We start from the raw sequence: 16,095 nt of genomic DNA, 5'->3' as shown, positions 1-16,095 counted from the left end.
TCCCTGTTCAACTGCTGCGTCTAATGCTCTCTACTGCCCTCGCGTGGCTTTCTCTGGACCTGCAGCCACTTCTGAAATACCCTCTCAAACGTCCTCTCCCACCGGATTACTTTGATTACCAATGACGAAGCTTGCAATGTCTGAGACACACACACACAAAAGTTGGCACGATATTTATTAGTCATGATTTTCCAGGCTCTGGATGATCTCGATGACGGCGTGATTATTTACGACGCGTCGGGAGGCCGCGGACACCACAAAAGCCGAGCGTGCTCGTTAAACATGTAGCTGCGCCTCACCCTTTAAACTCGGGGGCGCATTTTTGTGGCCGAGCAATCGTATTTTTGCGCGCTTTTGTGTTTGCTGTGTCTACGCCGGTGTGCGCACCTGGAAAATGACAGATTATTTTAGCTTTTATGAAATGATCCTCCAAGGCAGTGCTCCTCAAATGTGGGTACGAGCGAGTTATTTATGGTCCGTTAATAACGGGATGTGACTGGAGGAATACATTTTTCAACTAAGAGCAAATGAATTGGAACATGAAGTAACTGATTGGGGCACGCATTGAAAGAGGATACTAAAGAGCTGAAATTTCACCCAGGTGGTGACAACAAAATCTCAACATGGCACGGCCACTTAGTTATCACACTAACTGGATCGTGCCATTCCTTGGCTAAAACACTATGAGAATGATGTGGAAGAATATGCCCCAAAATAGACACCAGGGAACTGAAATTTCTACCACATGATGACCACATGTCAAAGTTCAAGATGGCAAGAGTTAGTTTTCACCCTACCAGGAGTGCGCCATTTCTTTGCCTAAAATACTGCCAAAATGATGTGGAAGAATTGTCACTATACACACTAGGGAGCTGAATTTTCACCCAGATGGTGACAACATTTCATAATTCAACATGGCACATCCACTTAGGTCTCACAGTACGAGTAGTGCACCATCCCTCGGCTAAAGTACTGCCAGAATTGTGTGGAGGAATGTGCCCCCAAATTGGTTGAAATATACACTACGGAGCTGAAATTTCATCAAAATGGTGACAACATATTAAGCTTTAACATAGCATAACTTCTTCTTCATCACACTTCCACTAATGTGTACATTCTTTGGCTAAAATACTGCAAGAATCACGTGGAAGAATTTGACTAAAAAAGGTAGAAAAAACAGACACCAGGGAGCCGAAATTTCACCCAAATGGTGGCAATATTTCAAACTTCAAAATGGAACGACCACTTTGTTATCACGCTAGTAGGAGTGTGCCACCCCCTGGCTAAAATACTGCCAGAATGATGTGGAAGAATTTGCCTCAAAAATGATCTAGAATAGGGAGCTGAAATTTCACCCAGATGTGACAAGACAACATAGCACAACCACTTATTTATCACGCTAGCAGGAGCGTGCCATCCCTTGGCTAAAATACTATGAGAATGACGTGGAAGCAAATGACCCAAAAATGGACAAAGTACTTTGTTTTGCTGATAACTGCAAAAAAAAAAAAAAAAAAAACTGTCAATATCACACCCTCAAGTGTGCCTTATATTTGAGAACAGCAACTTAAACACATTGAGTCGCCACAGCTTGAATGTTCCCCTGAATGCTACCCCATCACCATGCCCCCCCCCCCCCCCCCCCATATTTGCCAAACCTCTGCCAGCGGCATCACCAGCGCCACCAAATTCTGCTCCCATCACCATCCTACAGTGAGCATGCAGTGTGACAGTTAAATCTTCGCCTCGCCACCAGAACAATGCGACTGGTTAAGGCCCCCCCCCCCCCCCCCCCCGCCCGCCCCCCAGGGGTGGACATCCAGGACAACACGCACACTTTCACACACACACACAGACCAGGCCGGCCCAAAAGAGTCTGCCCCGCTCCAGGAAGTGAGGCAGGCCTTGGATGGGAGCGCTAAGTCCAGAGAGCTTAGTGGCCCCCAAAAGGCCCCATTGTGCCCTTTGTGCTGGAGGGGATTTGCCCCGGGTCTACAAACTGACCACTCTGCCGGAAGATGATGAGGCTGGAAGGTCCGCCCGGCACCAAAACACACACGCCGCTTGCGAACGTCCGCGGCTCCAGCTCTCGGCACGTAAAGGCGGTTTCATGGGGTTGCCTGTGTGGCTTTTCTCCGGGTACTCCGCTAGGTAAATCGGACACTCCAAATTGCCTTTAAGTGTGTTTGTCGGTGCGAACGGTCACTCGTCTCTGAGTGAGCCCGGCGACCGGCTCCGGGTTTACCCCGCCTGCTGCCCAAAGTCAGCTGGGGTCCAGCAAGCCCTAAAAAATCAACAACGGAATGATGTAGCTAATTTGAGTTAGCAACAGGCTGATTTTAGCTAACAGCAGCTAACTAACTACAGGCCACATAAAACCATATACATTCAAAGTCATAGACACTTTAGTGCAAAATGGGCAATTCCAGCTTACCTCCCTGTCTGGAGTTTGCATGTTCTCCCCATGCCTGCCCCCATCTTCAATAAATCAATAAAGCAAGTAGTTACACATTGTTTATAATAGAGACATTAAATTGATCACGTTTAAACATTCATAGTAATCAATTACTCATTGTACTTGAGTACATTTAGTAGTTGGACTCCTAGTACTTTTACTTCCTAAAGTAATTGATTATTTAAGTACCCACTGAAAAGTAATCAATTACTTTAGTACTTAATTCATTAAAGTAAATTATTTTATACATGAATTATTTTTGGTAGCTTAGTACCTGAAGGTAGTCACTTTACTAACCTAAATTGATTACTTCATTACTAGAAGAATTAATGAAGTAATTTTAGTAGCTAAAAGGACGTCAAAGGTAGCGGCGGGCCTGAGAGAAAGTGGGAGCTTTGGCGCAGCGGTCTCGGTGCGAAACCAGGTGTGGACGCCAGATGGAATCCAGACGGCGCTGACAGGCTGACTTTACCTGGCGCAAAGCCTCTCATCACGCCAACGCCGGCCGCCCCCGGGGCCTCGGCCACGCCCGCGTCGGTCAAGTCAAAGTCCTGATTAGTTCTCACGACGGGGCTTCCGGCCAAAAGGAAGGACGTGAAGTTCAACCTGTGGATATAGTGAGAAAATGCATAATATTGATTGAAAATTTGGATCGTACGGATAATAATAATTATTGTTATTATTTTTATTATTATTATAATAAAGTCCAAATATCCTGTAGTCGTCGAATATAGGTATGGCGCATTCAAATGCATTAAACATGAATAATTTTAATTATACTAATAACGACAACAACAATAACAATACAAATAATAATCAGTCTAGGAGCTGCTGTTGAGACGTATGGGGCGTTCAAATGCAGTTGGACATTTCAAACTCAAAGAGAAAAAAACATTAAACATGCAATAAACATTAATAATTGTACTATTACTACTACTAATAATAATTGATAATTATATCATATTATTGTTTAATAAAATTTTACTTCAGGTCCCTTGGATAAAATTTTAAATGTGCTCCTCAAGTCCCAGTCACCAGGAGCTGTCGTTGAGAGATATGGTGCATTCAAATGCAGTTGGACATTTCAAACTCAAAGAGAATTAAAGGCCATGAAAATTTTACTTCAGGTCCCTGGGATAAAATTTTAAATGTGCTCCTCATGTCCCAGTCTCCAGGAGCCGCCCTTGAGACGTATGGTGCATTCAAATGCAGTCGGACATTTCAAACTCAAAGAAAATTTTATTTCAGTTCCCTGGGATAAACCTGGAAAAAAAAATTAAATGTGCTTTTCAAATGAAGTGTTCCTCAGATATCTTTTCAAATTAAGAGCAGATCAATTGGAACATAGCGATACTTTTTCTAAGATTTTGATAAAGTGACTCCTTTGCCAAACTTTATTTTGTTTTATTAAACTTCATTTACTGCAATGGTTACATTGTGCGTCCAAGGGTGCGGAGGCGTCAAGTTCATTTTTCAAGTGCGAAATCAAATCCTGTCGCTTGTGACACGCCCTTGGCCTGCCTTTTCCTCCTCCTGTCTCCCGCGTTTCCTCTTAACTGCTTTAATGGGAGCTAATGGTTTCAAATGTCAATCATCCTCTTGCGCGAGTGTGTGTGCGCGTGCGTGCGCGCGCGGTGTGCTTTACAGTTTGGTTTTCTCTGCTGCTTCACGCTCAGCATTTTACTGCCCCCATGTGGTGAATATTGCAAGTGCAGCCTGGAAAACTCATCTCAATATTTTTTTAATGTTTTTTTTTTTTCCTTTTCAGGGTCGTCCAGGACCGCTGGGCGAGGTTGGTCAGAGTGGACCAGAGGGGCCCCGCGGCGGCCTGGGCCCCTCAGGGCCCAAAGGGGAGAAGGGCCACATTGGTTTGAAAGGACCATCTGGCCCGAAAGGAGACAAAGTGGGTCTTTTTAGATTGAAAGATAAATATGACGATGACATTTTTTTTTCATTGGTTTGTTGATTTCAACAGGGACCGATGGGAGTACCAGGATTTCAGGGAACCGATGGCGTACCCGTAAGTGCAAAAAAGTCTGAGAACTACGCTTAGGGCTGAATGAGTATCGATTCGATGTATCTCGGTATAAGGTCGATAACGGCCTTGTTTCAAGGAATCGAGTACCACTGAAAGATGCCGATACCTGTCACCGATACTTGCTGAAATTCCGCTGCAGCGAATCAGCAAATCATCATTTAAAAGGGTTTAAAAAGTCCATTTACAATCATGTGTTTGTTGAAAATGTTTTTTTGTTTGTTTTGGTGTTTTGGGGTTTTGTTTTTTTTTTGGACATAGGGTCATACTGGTCAGCAGGGTAGCAGGGGACCACCAGGGAAGGACGGCTGTAACGGGACCAGAGGCGAGCCCGGGTATCCCGGCTTTGGCACCGGGGCTCCCGGGCCGCCTGGATTCACGGTAAACGTTTGCTTCTTTCGCTCCTCCCGCTTTTAAAAGGATGAAGATTTCGTCAACATTTGGCCTCGTGTTCTCCCAGGGACCAATCGGGCCCAAGGGTCAGAAGGGAGAACCTCGATTCATCACTGATGATGGCATCACTGTGAGTTCTCGCTGTTTCTGTTTTTTTTTTTTGTTTTTTACTTGTGGAAGTTAGTCATAGCCTGCAGTAACTTTATTTGACCACCAGATGATGCCAAAATCTACTGTCCAAAAACCACACATGGTGAAATTTAAAAAATAAGTATGTTAAAACTACTGATTCATTTTCTATACCTGCAAACGGAATTTGTTATTCAAAAAATAAATATTAAGTTCATTTTTTTTTTTTACTTCTCTGAATGAGTCATTTTTGCCTGCAGTAGCTCATTTCGACCATCAGATGGCGCCAAAAAAAACATTGTCGAACCATCCCCCAAAATTTAACTGCATTTACTACTGCATAACTACTGATTCAACTTTTATACGTAAAAAGGAGTTTCCGACTTGGAAAAAAAGAAGTGCAATCACTTTTGTCTGTTTGTCTGGTCTAACAAAAAAGAAAAGAAAAAAACACTGCACAAAAAATATATATAACAAATATGTAACAAGTGTCACAAGTCATGAAAAAAATATAAAAATATATAAATATATATCTGTCTTTTTTTATTGTGAGAATGAATCGTCATAGCCTGCAGTAACTACCTTTCACCACCAAGTGGCGCCCAAAAACCTGTCTAACAAAATGGAAAAAAAATCTAACTACTTATTGTGAATTGCAAAAATGAGAAAAAAGACAAACCGCCCTTTCAACTTCTACACATTAATGGGAGGTTTCCATTTAAAAAAATGAAAAGAAAAACTTTTTTTTACTTATGCAAATAAGTGATCATAGCCTGCAGTACTTAACTTTCACCACCATAGAGCGCCAAAAAAAATCTTTCACCCTTAAAAAAAATCTGTACAGCAAACACTATTTTTACCTTTTTTTAACTTCATGCAAATGTCATCATAGCCTGCAGTAACTACCTTTTCACCACCAGAGAGCGCCATAAAAGGTTGTCAACCCCCAAAACAAGCTAACATTGGCAACCTAGAGAAATAATAAAAAATAAAATAATAATAATGACTAATTATTGAATAATGAATAATGTCATAACGTCTTTCCCTTGAAATGTGAGTTTTTCAGTCTACAAAATGAAACCTTACTTTTTGTCTTTTTCTTTTTTCTTTTGGAATTGAGTCGTCATCTCCTGCAGTAACTACCTTTGACCACCAGGTAGCGCCAAAAACTATAGTCCAATCCCCAGAGAAACTGTTAACACTCTAAACACTAAAAAAAAAACACTGCACTTATGTCGCACAGAAAAAAATATTTGTCAGAAACCTTATCCAACTTCTTAACCTTAAAATCCCATTTTGTCTTTTTTCTTTTGTTTCAGAGTTTACCTGGCCTTCCAGGAGAAGACGGTCGACCTGTAAGATTTTCTACTCTTACTATTTTCTCAACATTCCATATTCCCATCTTCGTCTAAATTTGAAAACGTGTCCCCGCAGGGCCCCAGAGGTCCCGACGGTCCAATCGGGTTCCCCGGCCCACCGGGCCCGGAGGGATATTCCGTACGTTCACCAAAATGTTTTCCATTTCCTGTATGGATTCAAATGCCGAGTAACGTTTTGTTGTCTTCAGGGCCCGCCTGGTCCTCCCGGTCCACCGGGACCGATGGTAAGAATTCAAACCAACAATAAGACTGTGATTTTTATCATTTGCTCATTCGCTACCGTTGACGGCTATAGACGTTAAACACCCATCTGAGCGTTTCGTCATCTTTTTTCAGGGGAGTCGGAGTGACGGCTATCAAGGCGAGAAAGGAGACAAGGTATGTGTTTTTCAAAGTTCTCTCCGTCTTGATTTGTTTATGATAAGATTTTGAAAAAAAAAGTGTCCATTTTTGTCCTCCAGGGTGACTTGGGGCTTCCGGGACCGAGCGGTACTCCTGGCGACGGCTCTCTAAGAAGCGAGCAAACCCTCACCATCTATAAAGGAGATAAGGTACCAAAGAAAAGGAAGGGCAAAACTCTTTCTTCTAGTTTATTACGCTAACGCTATAGTAGATTCCCGTATGGACAAAAATTGGCTGATTTATGGGGGTTAGCATAGCTTCCTTGGCAATAAAAAGGAAATAATTGGGTTCAAGGAAACCATTTGAAAACTTAGTCAATTGTGAAAGTGAGGTAGTTGCAATAGTTATGAATTACTTTAACCCCTGGGGGAAATTTGGACCCAGCTTTTTGATGTGTGATATCAAAGGAAAAGCATAGAAAGGAAAAACACGTAGGAGGCTAAAATATTAATCGTATGACAAAGCATGACGACTTTCAATATCCCACGCTACCGTCCCTTCTAAGTGCGTGCAAACGGGATTTCGGGGGGTACGCACTAAAAGTGTCAAATTTAGCTCATGTCAGGCTCGTTTACTGCCATTCAGAATTGGAATATTGTCAATTTTGGACATATTGAAAACCTGATGTCCCCGATTTTTGCATTCGTCGTTTCAACGGCAACTGGCGAACGGGGCACAATAGAATTTTTTGTTTTTGAGTTTTTTCAAATTGACTCAAATATCAGGAAGGTCCTTTGTTCAACCCATAATTGGGTTATTTTCAACTGTTTTTAGAGTTCAGTCGAACTCCTCCTGAAATCATGTTTGCAGGCAGAAAATGTGTTCTGATACTGCTAATATTGTTCATAATAATCAAATTGTCTTCATTTTCCATCAAATGTGTCTCTGCCTGAATAGGGTGAACCTGGACCCAAGGGGATCCGAGGATTCCCTGGCAGCCGTGGCCCTCCCGTAAGTGTTGGTCCTTCAAGGTCTGCCTGGACCAGTTTGGGGCTGTCAAAGTTCGTATTTATTTAATTTTTTTAGAGTCCTTTTGGTTTCCGCGGCGAATTTGGAGAAAAAGGAATACCAGGCTACCCGGGAGCAAGGGTAAGATGTTCTTATACTGGAATGAAAAACTGGAGTGAATTGGATACGTGGATTGTGAATCTTGTGGTCTTCAGGGTCCTCCAGGTTTTAACGGACCTCCCGGACTACCGGGACAACAGGTAGATGGAAAAAACACACACGCATTCATTTGGGTTCATCACCTCTTTGGTTGAGCTAAGGCTATCTTTCGTTATCTCACAGGGGTTCAGGGGGGATCCGGGATTCCCCGGCCAACCGGGATACAGCGGACCCAAGGTAGAAAGAGTCCCGCACCACTTCCAATCTTGGACATTCGAATTCAACAAACGTTGTTCTGAATGCTGACGATGCTGAATGTCCCTTAGGGAGACCAAGGAGATCCCGGACTCCCGGGACCCCCCGCTTATGTCAGTGGTCCAAGCACTTCTGTTCAAGGTAAGGTCTGACGCTTACATTCCAAATGAATTGAAATGAATCGTTTCGAAAAAATAGCTGCCATTGTTGGCGATTGGCGCTGCTTTACATACCTGAACCCTGGCCCTGCCAGAGGGGGCGCTAACCACCCCTAGCCAAAACGCTATGTTGTTGCGTGAAGTGTAATCAGGCACTTTGATGCACTTGGTTCTTTTTTCAGTTTTAGACTAACCTGTAGAAACGCTGTAAAAACAAGTTGACGGTTGGAAATCCATTTATATTGCTTCTTTCTTTTGTAATGTGAAAAAGGATACAATTTTAGGTATGCTTGTACAATTTTTTACGAGAAGCACCGCCTTAACCCCTTGACACCTGATTTTTTTTCCACGAAATAAACATTTTGCAAAGTGTTTTTGCATTCAGAGAAACAAATGCTTGTAAAAGGTTCCTAGACATTTGTTGGTAACATATCAATGCGGGCGCAATTTTTGCCTCTAATTGGCGCCGGAGGGGTTCGATGCGAATTTACAATCATCGGCATCGTGACGATCGATTCCTGCTACGCGGCAATTTTTGGACCGCAAACGCCAATGCTTGTGTAGCTAACATAAAGCAGAAGAGTGTCCACGGCGAGTATTTTGGTACGGGCCACCAGGAAGGGACCACTTGATGATGTCGTCATCAGAAAAATACGTTACCAATCACGTTTGGACTTGCATATGTCACGTTATGTTTCTGCGCCAAATGTTTATGTGACTATTTTTTGGACTCCCAGGACCACCAGGTGATCCGGGATTTAACGGGCTTCCGGGCGCCCCCGGAGACCAAGGACCTCCCGGGTTTCCGGGCCCGCCCGGCCCGCCGGGATTTGGGGGGTTTGGTCCAGGTAAGGTGCCGGGCCAGCCGATGGGAGTACGCAGGGGGTTGTTGTGATCAAACCGATCTCCTGTCGTTAGGTGGTCCCTCCGTTCCGGGTTTCCCAGGGGCCCCGGGCCCAAAGGGAGAGAAAGGTAGCCCCGGCATACCCGGCTACGGCACCGAGGGACTCCCGGGCACACCCGGACTTCCAGGGATCCCGGGGTCTCCCGGTCCTCGGGGCCCTTCCGGTATGTTGACACTGAACCGGTTGGCAAAGACTCCTTTTTCCGACAGTATGCAGGTTTTTTGTTTTTTTTTTTGCCCTGTCTTGGTGATGACATCATCATCAGGCAGGCCCTAGTCTTGATAAGAATGAAAGCCATGACAGCCAGTTGTAAATCCTGGCTGACTGACTTTACTGTCCTCCAAGGCCGACCCGGTGAGCCCTGCGTCATCTATCCCGACGGGGAAAGGCCCACCGGTCAGTCAAATATGCAGGTATCCCCCAGGCGGCAGCCATATTGCCACGGCCGCCGTGGCAATATGGCCGCCTGCCCGGGCGAATCGATCAATAAGAAGCAGCCCAGCAAACTCAACTTTCAGCAGGCGGTAGCTTAACTCTTTCGACTCTGTGCAAGGTGGAGCGGTAAGTTTGGCTTACTGGTCTGTCGACTGCAAGCTGCTTTTCTCATCTTTGGCCACAGGGTGTCGCCGGCGAACAGAATTCACTGATTTTACTTGCAGAAGGAGGGGACACACGCAGGAACGTTTTTGTCTTAGTGTTCCTCATGTAGCAACGTGACGGGCGGCCATCTTTGAGGGATTATCTTAAAAACTTGGAAATAGCGCTTCCAGTCCTTTTTTAAAAAATGTTTTCGTACGTGACCAATCATGCCGTCCGCATTGCTTTTTTTTAAACCGATAATTTTCCATTTGAACGTCTCAGAACTTTGGTCTGCCCAAAAGGATTGTCGCCTATTAACTTATCAGCCAATTAGAAAAGGGCGTTCCTTGAGTACAAGACAAAATGGAACAAGTGAGAACGTTAAAAAAAAGTAATGAAATTGAAAGTATTTTTGTCCACCAAAAATTGCTGTCAAGCAATTAACATTTTTTACTATGATTAGAGTGATAATAATCACTCACTTTATTAATCGGTTATTATTTGTGGAGGATAACAAATTACTTTAGGTATGAATGTCCTAAAGTAATTAATTACTTTAACTAATTAAGTACAAAGTGATTAAGTACTTTAGGCAATTCAATACCATAGTAAATAATTACTTTTGGTAATAAATACTAAAGTAATCAATTCCTATCAACATTCAAGTACTAAAATAATCGATTACCTTAGGCATTCAAATACTAGTATAATCAATTACTTTCTTTACTTTATTAGGCAATTCAGCACTAGATTACTTTGGTAATTAGCAATTTAGTACTGAATAAAGTAAGCAATTACTTTAATTACTTTAGTTCGCAATTCACTGTGAAAATCAGACGAATTACTTTAGACAATAAAATAAGAAATTACTTTATTACTTTAGTAAGTAATTCAGTGCTAAATTAGTAATTTGTAATTTAGTATTAAATAAGGTAAGCAATTACTTTAATGACTTTAGTAGGCAATCCACAGTGAAAATCGGATTACTTTATACAATAAAATAAGAAAATACTTTGTCACTTTAGAAAGAAATTCAGTGGTAAATGACTTTGAATTACAAAAGTAATTCAGTGGTAAATTACTTTGATCACTAAATACTAATTTAGAACTGAATGACCCACTAAAGTAATAAAGTAATTGCTTATTCATCCGACTTTGAGATTCTTTCTGAGTTGTACTCAGATTGAAATGGTTTCGATAAAGACTTTTCTGTGAGAGTTTAAAAAAATCTTGTCACGTTGCTACATCATGCATATTGATGCAAAATGATGCTGTACTGGCTAACCGCATCAATCACACTACTTTTTTTTTTTTTTTTTGTCAGAGAAGCAAATGCACACATCATTTCCGCCAGGCACATGGGCGTCGACTCGAAGGCGTTGTAAAATCGGTGAATTGGGTTCACGCTTAACGTAAAGCTGTGTTATATTGAAATAAGGAAGCAACCTACTGCTTAAAATAACCTTGCAGTTCCAGCCTGCCAAAGCTATTATGGCCAATGAGAACAAACTAACCCCGATTTCACACTGTCGCCCCGAGCTGCATCGTCGCACTGGAAAAAGAAAAGAAAAACAATCAGCATCATTCACATTTGCATTTCGTTCCCTGAGCCAGTGCGCCCGATCCCATCAGCCAACAGTGTGAAATCCCAAAGCAAAAAAAAAAAAAACCTCGCCGCAATTGCCACGGCTTTCAAATGTGCTTTTGCCCGCTCTCAATCAGCCGGCTCGTGTCATTGCAGTTTCGCCTGGCGCCGGGATTCCGGGGGGCCCGGGGCTCCCCGGTTCCAGAGGACCACCGGGGAATCTGGGCTATAAAGGCTTCAGAGGTACGAGCCGCCGACGAATCCGCTAAATGTGCGCTATTGGATTCCATTAATCGATAAGCAACCGGTTATCGAATTCATCGACAACTTTTTTATCATCGAGTAAGCGATCGTTTGATTGTTGAACTTGAATTTGTCCGATGATTGTGATTTCAAACCCTCAGCGATAATTCGAATTCTTCTTTAATCAACATAAGAATTTGTGCAAACATATGCTTTTACTTTGAAAAACAGCGATCAAACAAATCCATTTCGAAAGGTTTGGCGAGTACGCTTCAATCCCTCACCTGTGGAATGTTGTTTACTTGTTTGTTTTTCTACTAAACAATACTAAATAAAACAAATATTAAAAAAGTGCAAATGATCGTTTCTAAAAATTCTATGATCTGAATACATTTGGGTTAAAAATAACCCAATTTCAGGTCAAAAAAAGACTGGCTTTCTGTTAGGATCAACCTCAAAAACTTTGGTAAATGAATGATGAAGTCATCAATAGAATAATTGATAGTATCAGCTTATTGAATTTAACGGCATTAGAAGAACTGTACATTTTTCTTTTCAAATGAGGAGTAAATTGATTGGAACATGAAGCAACATATTGTGAAATTGTGTTATATTGAGATAGTACTGCAAAATATTGGATGTTTTTATTTTGTTAAGTTTTACCCAGATGTGCATTGTCATCATCAATGCAGTTTTCAAATTTAAGTTTTTCAATCTGAAAATGCTTTGCGCTGGTTAGGGCATATGTGGCTGAAAAATTTAAAAAATCACAGGGGGCACCTCATTAAAAAACAGGTTTCGAAGCACCGCTCTAACCCATCTGGCTCCTTCACCTCCCAAAGGTGATCCCGGTGACTGCAACTGTTTGGGTGGCGGCTCCTCGGGCCTACCCGGGCCTGTCGGTCCTCCGGGCGTCAACGGCGGCTCGGGCTTCCCTGGACCAAAGGGTGAGCCCGGTGACCCGGGCTCACCTGGATTCAGCACCGTTGAGGGACCTCCTGTGAGTACACTTTGAACTCTGTCTAAGTATTTATTCCATATCCTCCTAGTGCCCTGAATTGCCTGTGTACTACTAGTTCAATGCCCAAGTTCAATGACTAAATCCACACGTCTCTCCCATCTCCCCAATTGTGTGTTTGTCCAATCCCGACCTAACGGGTGTCCTCTCTCAGGGTCGCGCCGGCGAACGTGGTTTCCGAGGCCGAAAAGGAGAAAAGGGGGCGTCTTACTACGTCGACTTTGGCTTTGGAGTGAAAGGGGAGCTCGGGGCAACGGGGCCCAGGGGACCCACCGGAGAAACGGGAATACCAGGCCGGGACGGCTCGCCGGGTTTCCCCGGACCCCCCGGACCCCCGGTGAGTGTTTGGGCAACAAATCCCAAACGTCGGAGCTTGACGAAAATGAGGAAATCCGCTTCTCCCTAGGGGGACGCTGGCTTCGGCACACGCGGAGAGAAAGGTTTCCCTGGTTTCCCGGGATCCAAAGGTCGACCCGGAGGGCCCGGCGAGCCCGGCCCCGGATTCGCGGGTGCGCCCGGTTTCCGAGGGGAGCCCGGAGATCCCGGTTTATCGGGACTGCCGGGGCAGCCAGGTTTGCCCGGACCGAGGGGTAAGTCCTGGTGGACGGCTGGAAAGGCCCACGCGTCGATCAAACATCCATCCTCCTCCTCCTTCAGTAGTTACCATAGCAACCAGTCCTAGGGTTACAAACCCACCTGGGGAAAAGCCCGGAAGGATTTTCCTCTCCCCAAAGCAGCTTGCTGCCCTTCCCGCCTCGGCTGCCGCAGCATCCTGTTAACGTCCTGATTAATGGTCTCCATTAATGAGCTTCTCCACTTGCTCTATAAGCTCCGCTCGTTGATGAAAGCGCTTCATTAGTGCACTGATTGTTGCATCGTCGTGACGATGAAAATCTGAACCGCCACTGTGATTCTTTGGCCTTAGAGGATGCGGACAACTATTTCATTTGGAATCTCAAACATCTTTACCGTGACATTTAGAACACAGGGGTCAAGCTCATTTTTATTGTGGGCACCCGTCGTTTGGAAAGTTACCCTCAGGGTGAAAAATCGAAATTTGAAATTGTTTATAAAATTTCAAACCTTTGTTTTGGATTGTAATGCGTCGATATCGAAGCATAACGGGCCCCCGTTTGACGTGATTAATCCGTTCTGCGGTCGGACTCGTAAGGCGAATTCCCCGTATGACGGGCAATCCAAAGCTATGTTAAATAGCTAATGCGTTTAGAACCTCAGGTAAAAACATCAAAATTGTACACGCATATTAAAAATTGCTACCAAAATAGCAAGTGTTATATAATATACATGTATACAATCAGAAAACATCCTAAATAAAAAATATAGAAAGGATTTATTTACCTTTGTTATGCCCATATTCCCGAGTAAGGGTAGCCTAGGCTAGGCTAGGCTAGCTTCGTATTTCTTGATTATCTCCAGCTTGGTTTCCAAATAAATCATCTTCGTACTTCTCTCTTGAACATCACTAGCAATCATGGCTAACCCCTTCAACTTTGAATTAAATGCACTACAAATACGGTTTTGTAACCACTCGCGATAGAGCAAATCTTTACCGTTCCGCCATTTTGAAACGAATGAGGCCGACCAATAGCAGACCAGCATCTCCGTCCTGTGACGGCAACAGAAAATAAGTGCAATTGCCTAAAAACGCCTGCAGATACAAAACAACACAAATACAGCCAACCCCCTAGGGTCATGATAGTTGTTTTTGTCGCAAAGCGGGGAAAATACCTTCATACTGGTTACAGGTTAGTGTAAAACTGAAATAAATATATGAATAAATAAATAACTGAGCACGCTAATGCGACTTTTGATTGCTAACCAGTTAGCATAAATTTCTTCTTGTAGCAACCAAAAGATCTGACTACACATCTAAGAATGAGAAAAAGAAACCCCATAAATTTCATTAATGCCCCACAAAAAAGATGTTTGACACCCGCGCTTGAAAAGAAGTCCCTCATTGCGCAAAGCCTTACCTCCTCCAAGGCCAAACGACACAAAGTTTGCTTATCTGCAAAAATGATTGTGTGCTTTCATAGCGCAACGCTAATGCTAAACTACTTTTTTTTTGTGCTCTTTAAAATGAAAGGTTATTGTGACAGGCGCGGGAGCAAGAAGATGTTGAAATTGCTCCCGCGGGAAGTGCAATAATCTGTTTGGAAGCGTTTTTGATGTGCTTTTGCCTCAAGTCATCCAATGGAACTGATTTTTGCTGATGTTTTGTTTGATGAATAAGATTTGGCGCATGCAAATGACCCTGACTGGCTTTTGTATGCTGCAATTTTCTGCCCCTCTCTTTTTCTGTCTTCCTGTCCCTACCGTTCGCCCCCCCGTCCATCCGTCGCTCTGTCCCCGCTGACGTCCTTGTGCACGTGCAACTGCCCAGGCGAAAACAGCTGCGGAGAGCTTATTGACAGCCAAGAGGGAACGGGTGGGTAATTGAACTTTTTCACGCCCGCCGGACCGGACTTCCCGTCTCAGGAGGTTTACACGCTCGCCGAGTGCAAGAATGACTCGCAAGGGGTAGAAGACAAAAGCGTTAAAAAAAAGTAGTGTTGGTACGGGTGGAGGAAGGAGACGGTCAACACGGTTTTGAAAATGGACGTGCATGCCGCAATCGGAAATGTTTTCGTTTTGCTCTTTTTGGGTCTGCTTGCAATGTTTGTCCACTGGCTAATTTTGTCCGACTGCTCCCAGGCCAATCGCGACCCTGCGCCACACCCGGTGAGGTCGGATCGCCCGGTTATCCTGGTGCACCCGGGCGACCAGGTACGAGAAAAAAGCGGGGGGCACTTACGCATGACCTCGGGTCAAATTGACCCGAGGTGTTATTACTATTCCAGAGAAACAAACTTGACACGCTAATGTAAATTAAGTATTTCCTTTGTTACTCTGTGAGTTTCCAATGAAAAAAATCATTTTATTGACACTTTTGCATAAATGCACACACCTCCGGGTCAAATTGACCCAGAGACATTACTGCTATTCTTCAAAAATGAACAAGAATCCCTGGTTAAAACAAAACAATGGATTTGGATCAGACACGTTTCGGACATGTTTGGGTGACTAAATGCGCTCTGGGTCAAAATGACCCAAGAATATTTTTGCTATTTTGAGGGGGGAAAGGGAATCACAAGATTTCTTAGTTGGCAGGATTACACCCCAAAAAAAAATGTTTCTGAGCCATTTGGATAGTTACGCATGACCCCGGGTCACATTGACCCAAAATGTTATTACTAATCAAGAGAAACAAACATAACACTCTAAGTTCAATATTTCCTTTGTTTATTTGTGAGTGGGTTTCTGTCAAAAACAACAGAAATTTTGACATTTTTGGATGAATGTACACACCTCCAGGTCATATTGACCCAGAAATATTATTGCTATTCTTAACCAATGAACATAAATCACTGGTTAAAACAAACTCAATACTT

The 16,095-nt window shown here is 43.4% G+C and overlaps 1 protein-coding gene across 4 annotated transcripts in view; it reads left to right on the top strand.

The window, feature by feature from the left end:
• Positions 1–16,095, top strand: part of col4a6 (collagen, type IV, alpha 6) — a 77,543-nt gene that overhangs the window by 48,733 nt on the left and 12,715 nt on the right. For 2 of the 4 annotated variants that reach the window (XM_088408277.1, XM_088408201.1), the window contains exons 6-28: positions 4,224–4,358; positions 4,431–4,475; positions 4,752–4,871; positions 4,951–5,013; positions 6,332–6,367; positions 6,447–6,509; positions 6,580–6,615; positions 6,728–6,769; positions 6,853–6,942; positions 7,691–7,744; positions 7,820–7,882; positions 7,957–8,001; positions 8,084–8,137; positions 8,227–8,296; positions 9,051–9,161; positions 9,232–9,381; positions 9,564–9,614; positions 11,539–11,625; positions 12,468–12,625; positions 12,798–12,980; positions 13,050–13,233; positions 15,048–15,092; positions 15,359–15,430. In XM_088408277.1, the coding sequence (XP_088264403.1) occupies positions 4,224–4,358; positions 4,431–4,475; positions 4,752–4,871; positions 4,951–5,013; positions 6,332–6,367; positions 6,447–6,509; positions 6,580–6,615; positions 6,728–6,769; positions 6,853–6,942; positions 7,691–7,744; positions 7,820–7,882; positions 7,957–8,001; positions 8,084–8,137; positions 8,227–8,296; positions 9,051–9,161; positions 9,232–9,381; positions 9,564–9,614; positions 11,539–11,625; positions 12,468–12,625; positions 12,798–12,980; positions 13,050–13,233; positions 15,048–15,092; positions 15,359–15,430 (1,957 nt within the window). The remainder of the gene's footprint in view (positions 1–4,223; positions 4,359–4,430; positions 4,476–4,751; positions 4,872–4,950; positions 5,014–6,331; positions 6,368–6,446; positions 6,510–6,579; positions 6,616–6,727; positions 6,770–6,852; positions 6,943–7,690; positions 7,745–7,819; positions 7,883–7,956; positions 8,002–8,083; positions 8,138–8,226; positions 8,297–9,050; positions 9,162–9,231; positions 9,382–9,563; positions 9,615–11,538; positions 11,626–12,467; positions 12,626–12,797; positions 12,981–13,049; positions 13,234–15,047; positions 15,093–15,358; positions 15,431–16,095) is intronic. The other 2 variants (XM_088408441.1, XM_088408360.1) reach the window with 2 other exon arrangements.

This window comes from Hippichthys cyanospilos, chromosome 1 (assembly GCF_059441005.1).
Source record: "Hippichthys cyanospilos isolate Australia breed blue-spotted pipefish chromosome 1, RoL_Hcya_1.0, whole genome shotgun sequence".
In the NCBI taxonomy this organism is placed as follows: Eukaryota; Metazoa; Chordata; class Actinopteri; order Syngnathiformes; family Syngnathidae; genus Hippichthys; species Hippichthys cyanospilos.
Note: the sequence above shows the minus strand (reverse complement) of the source record. Positions and strands in the feature narration are given on the sequence as shown.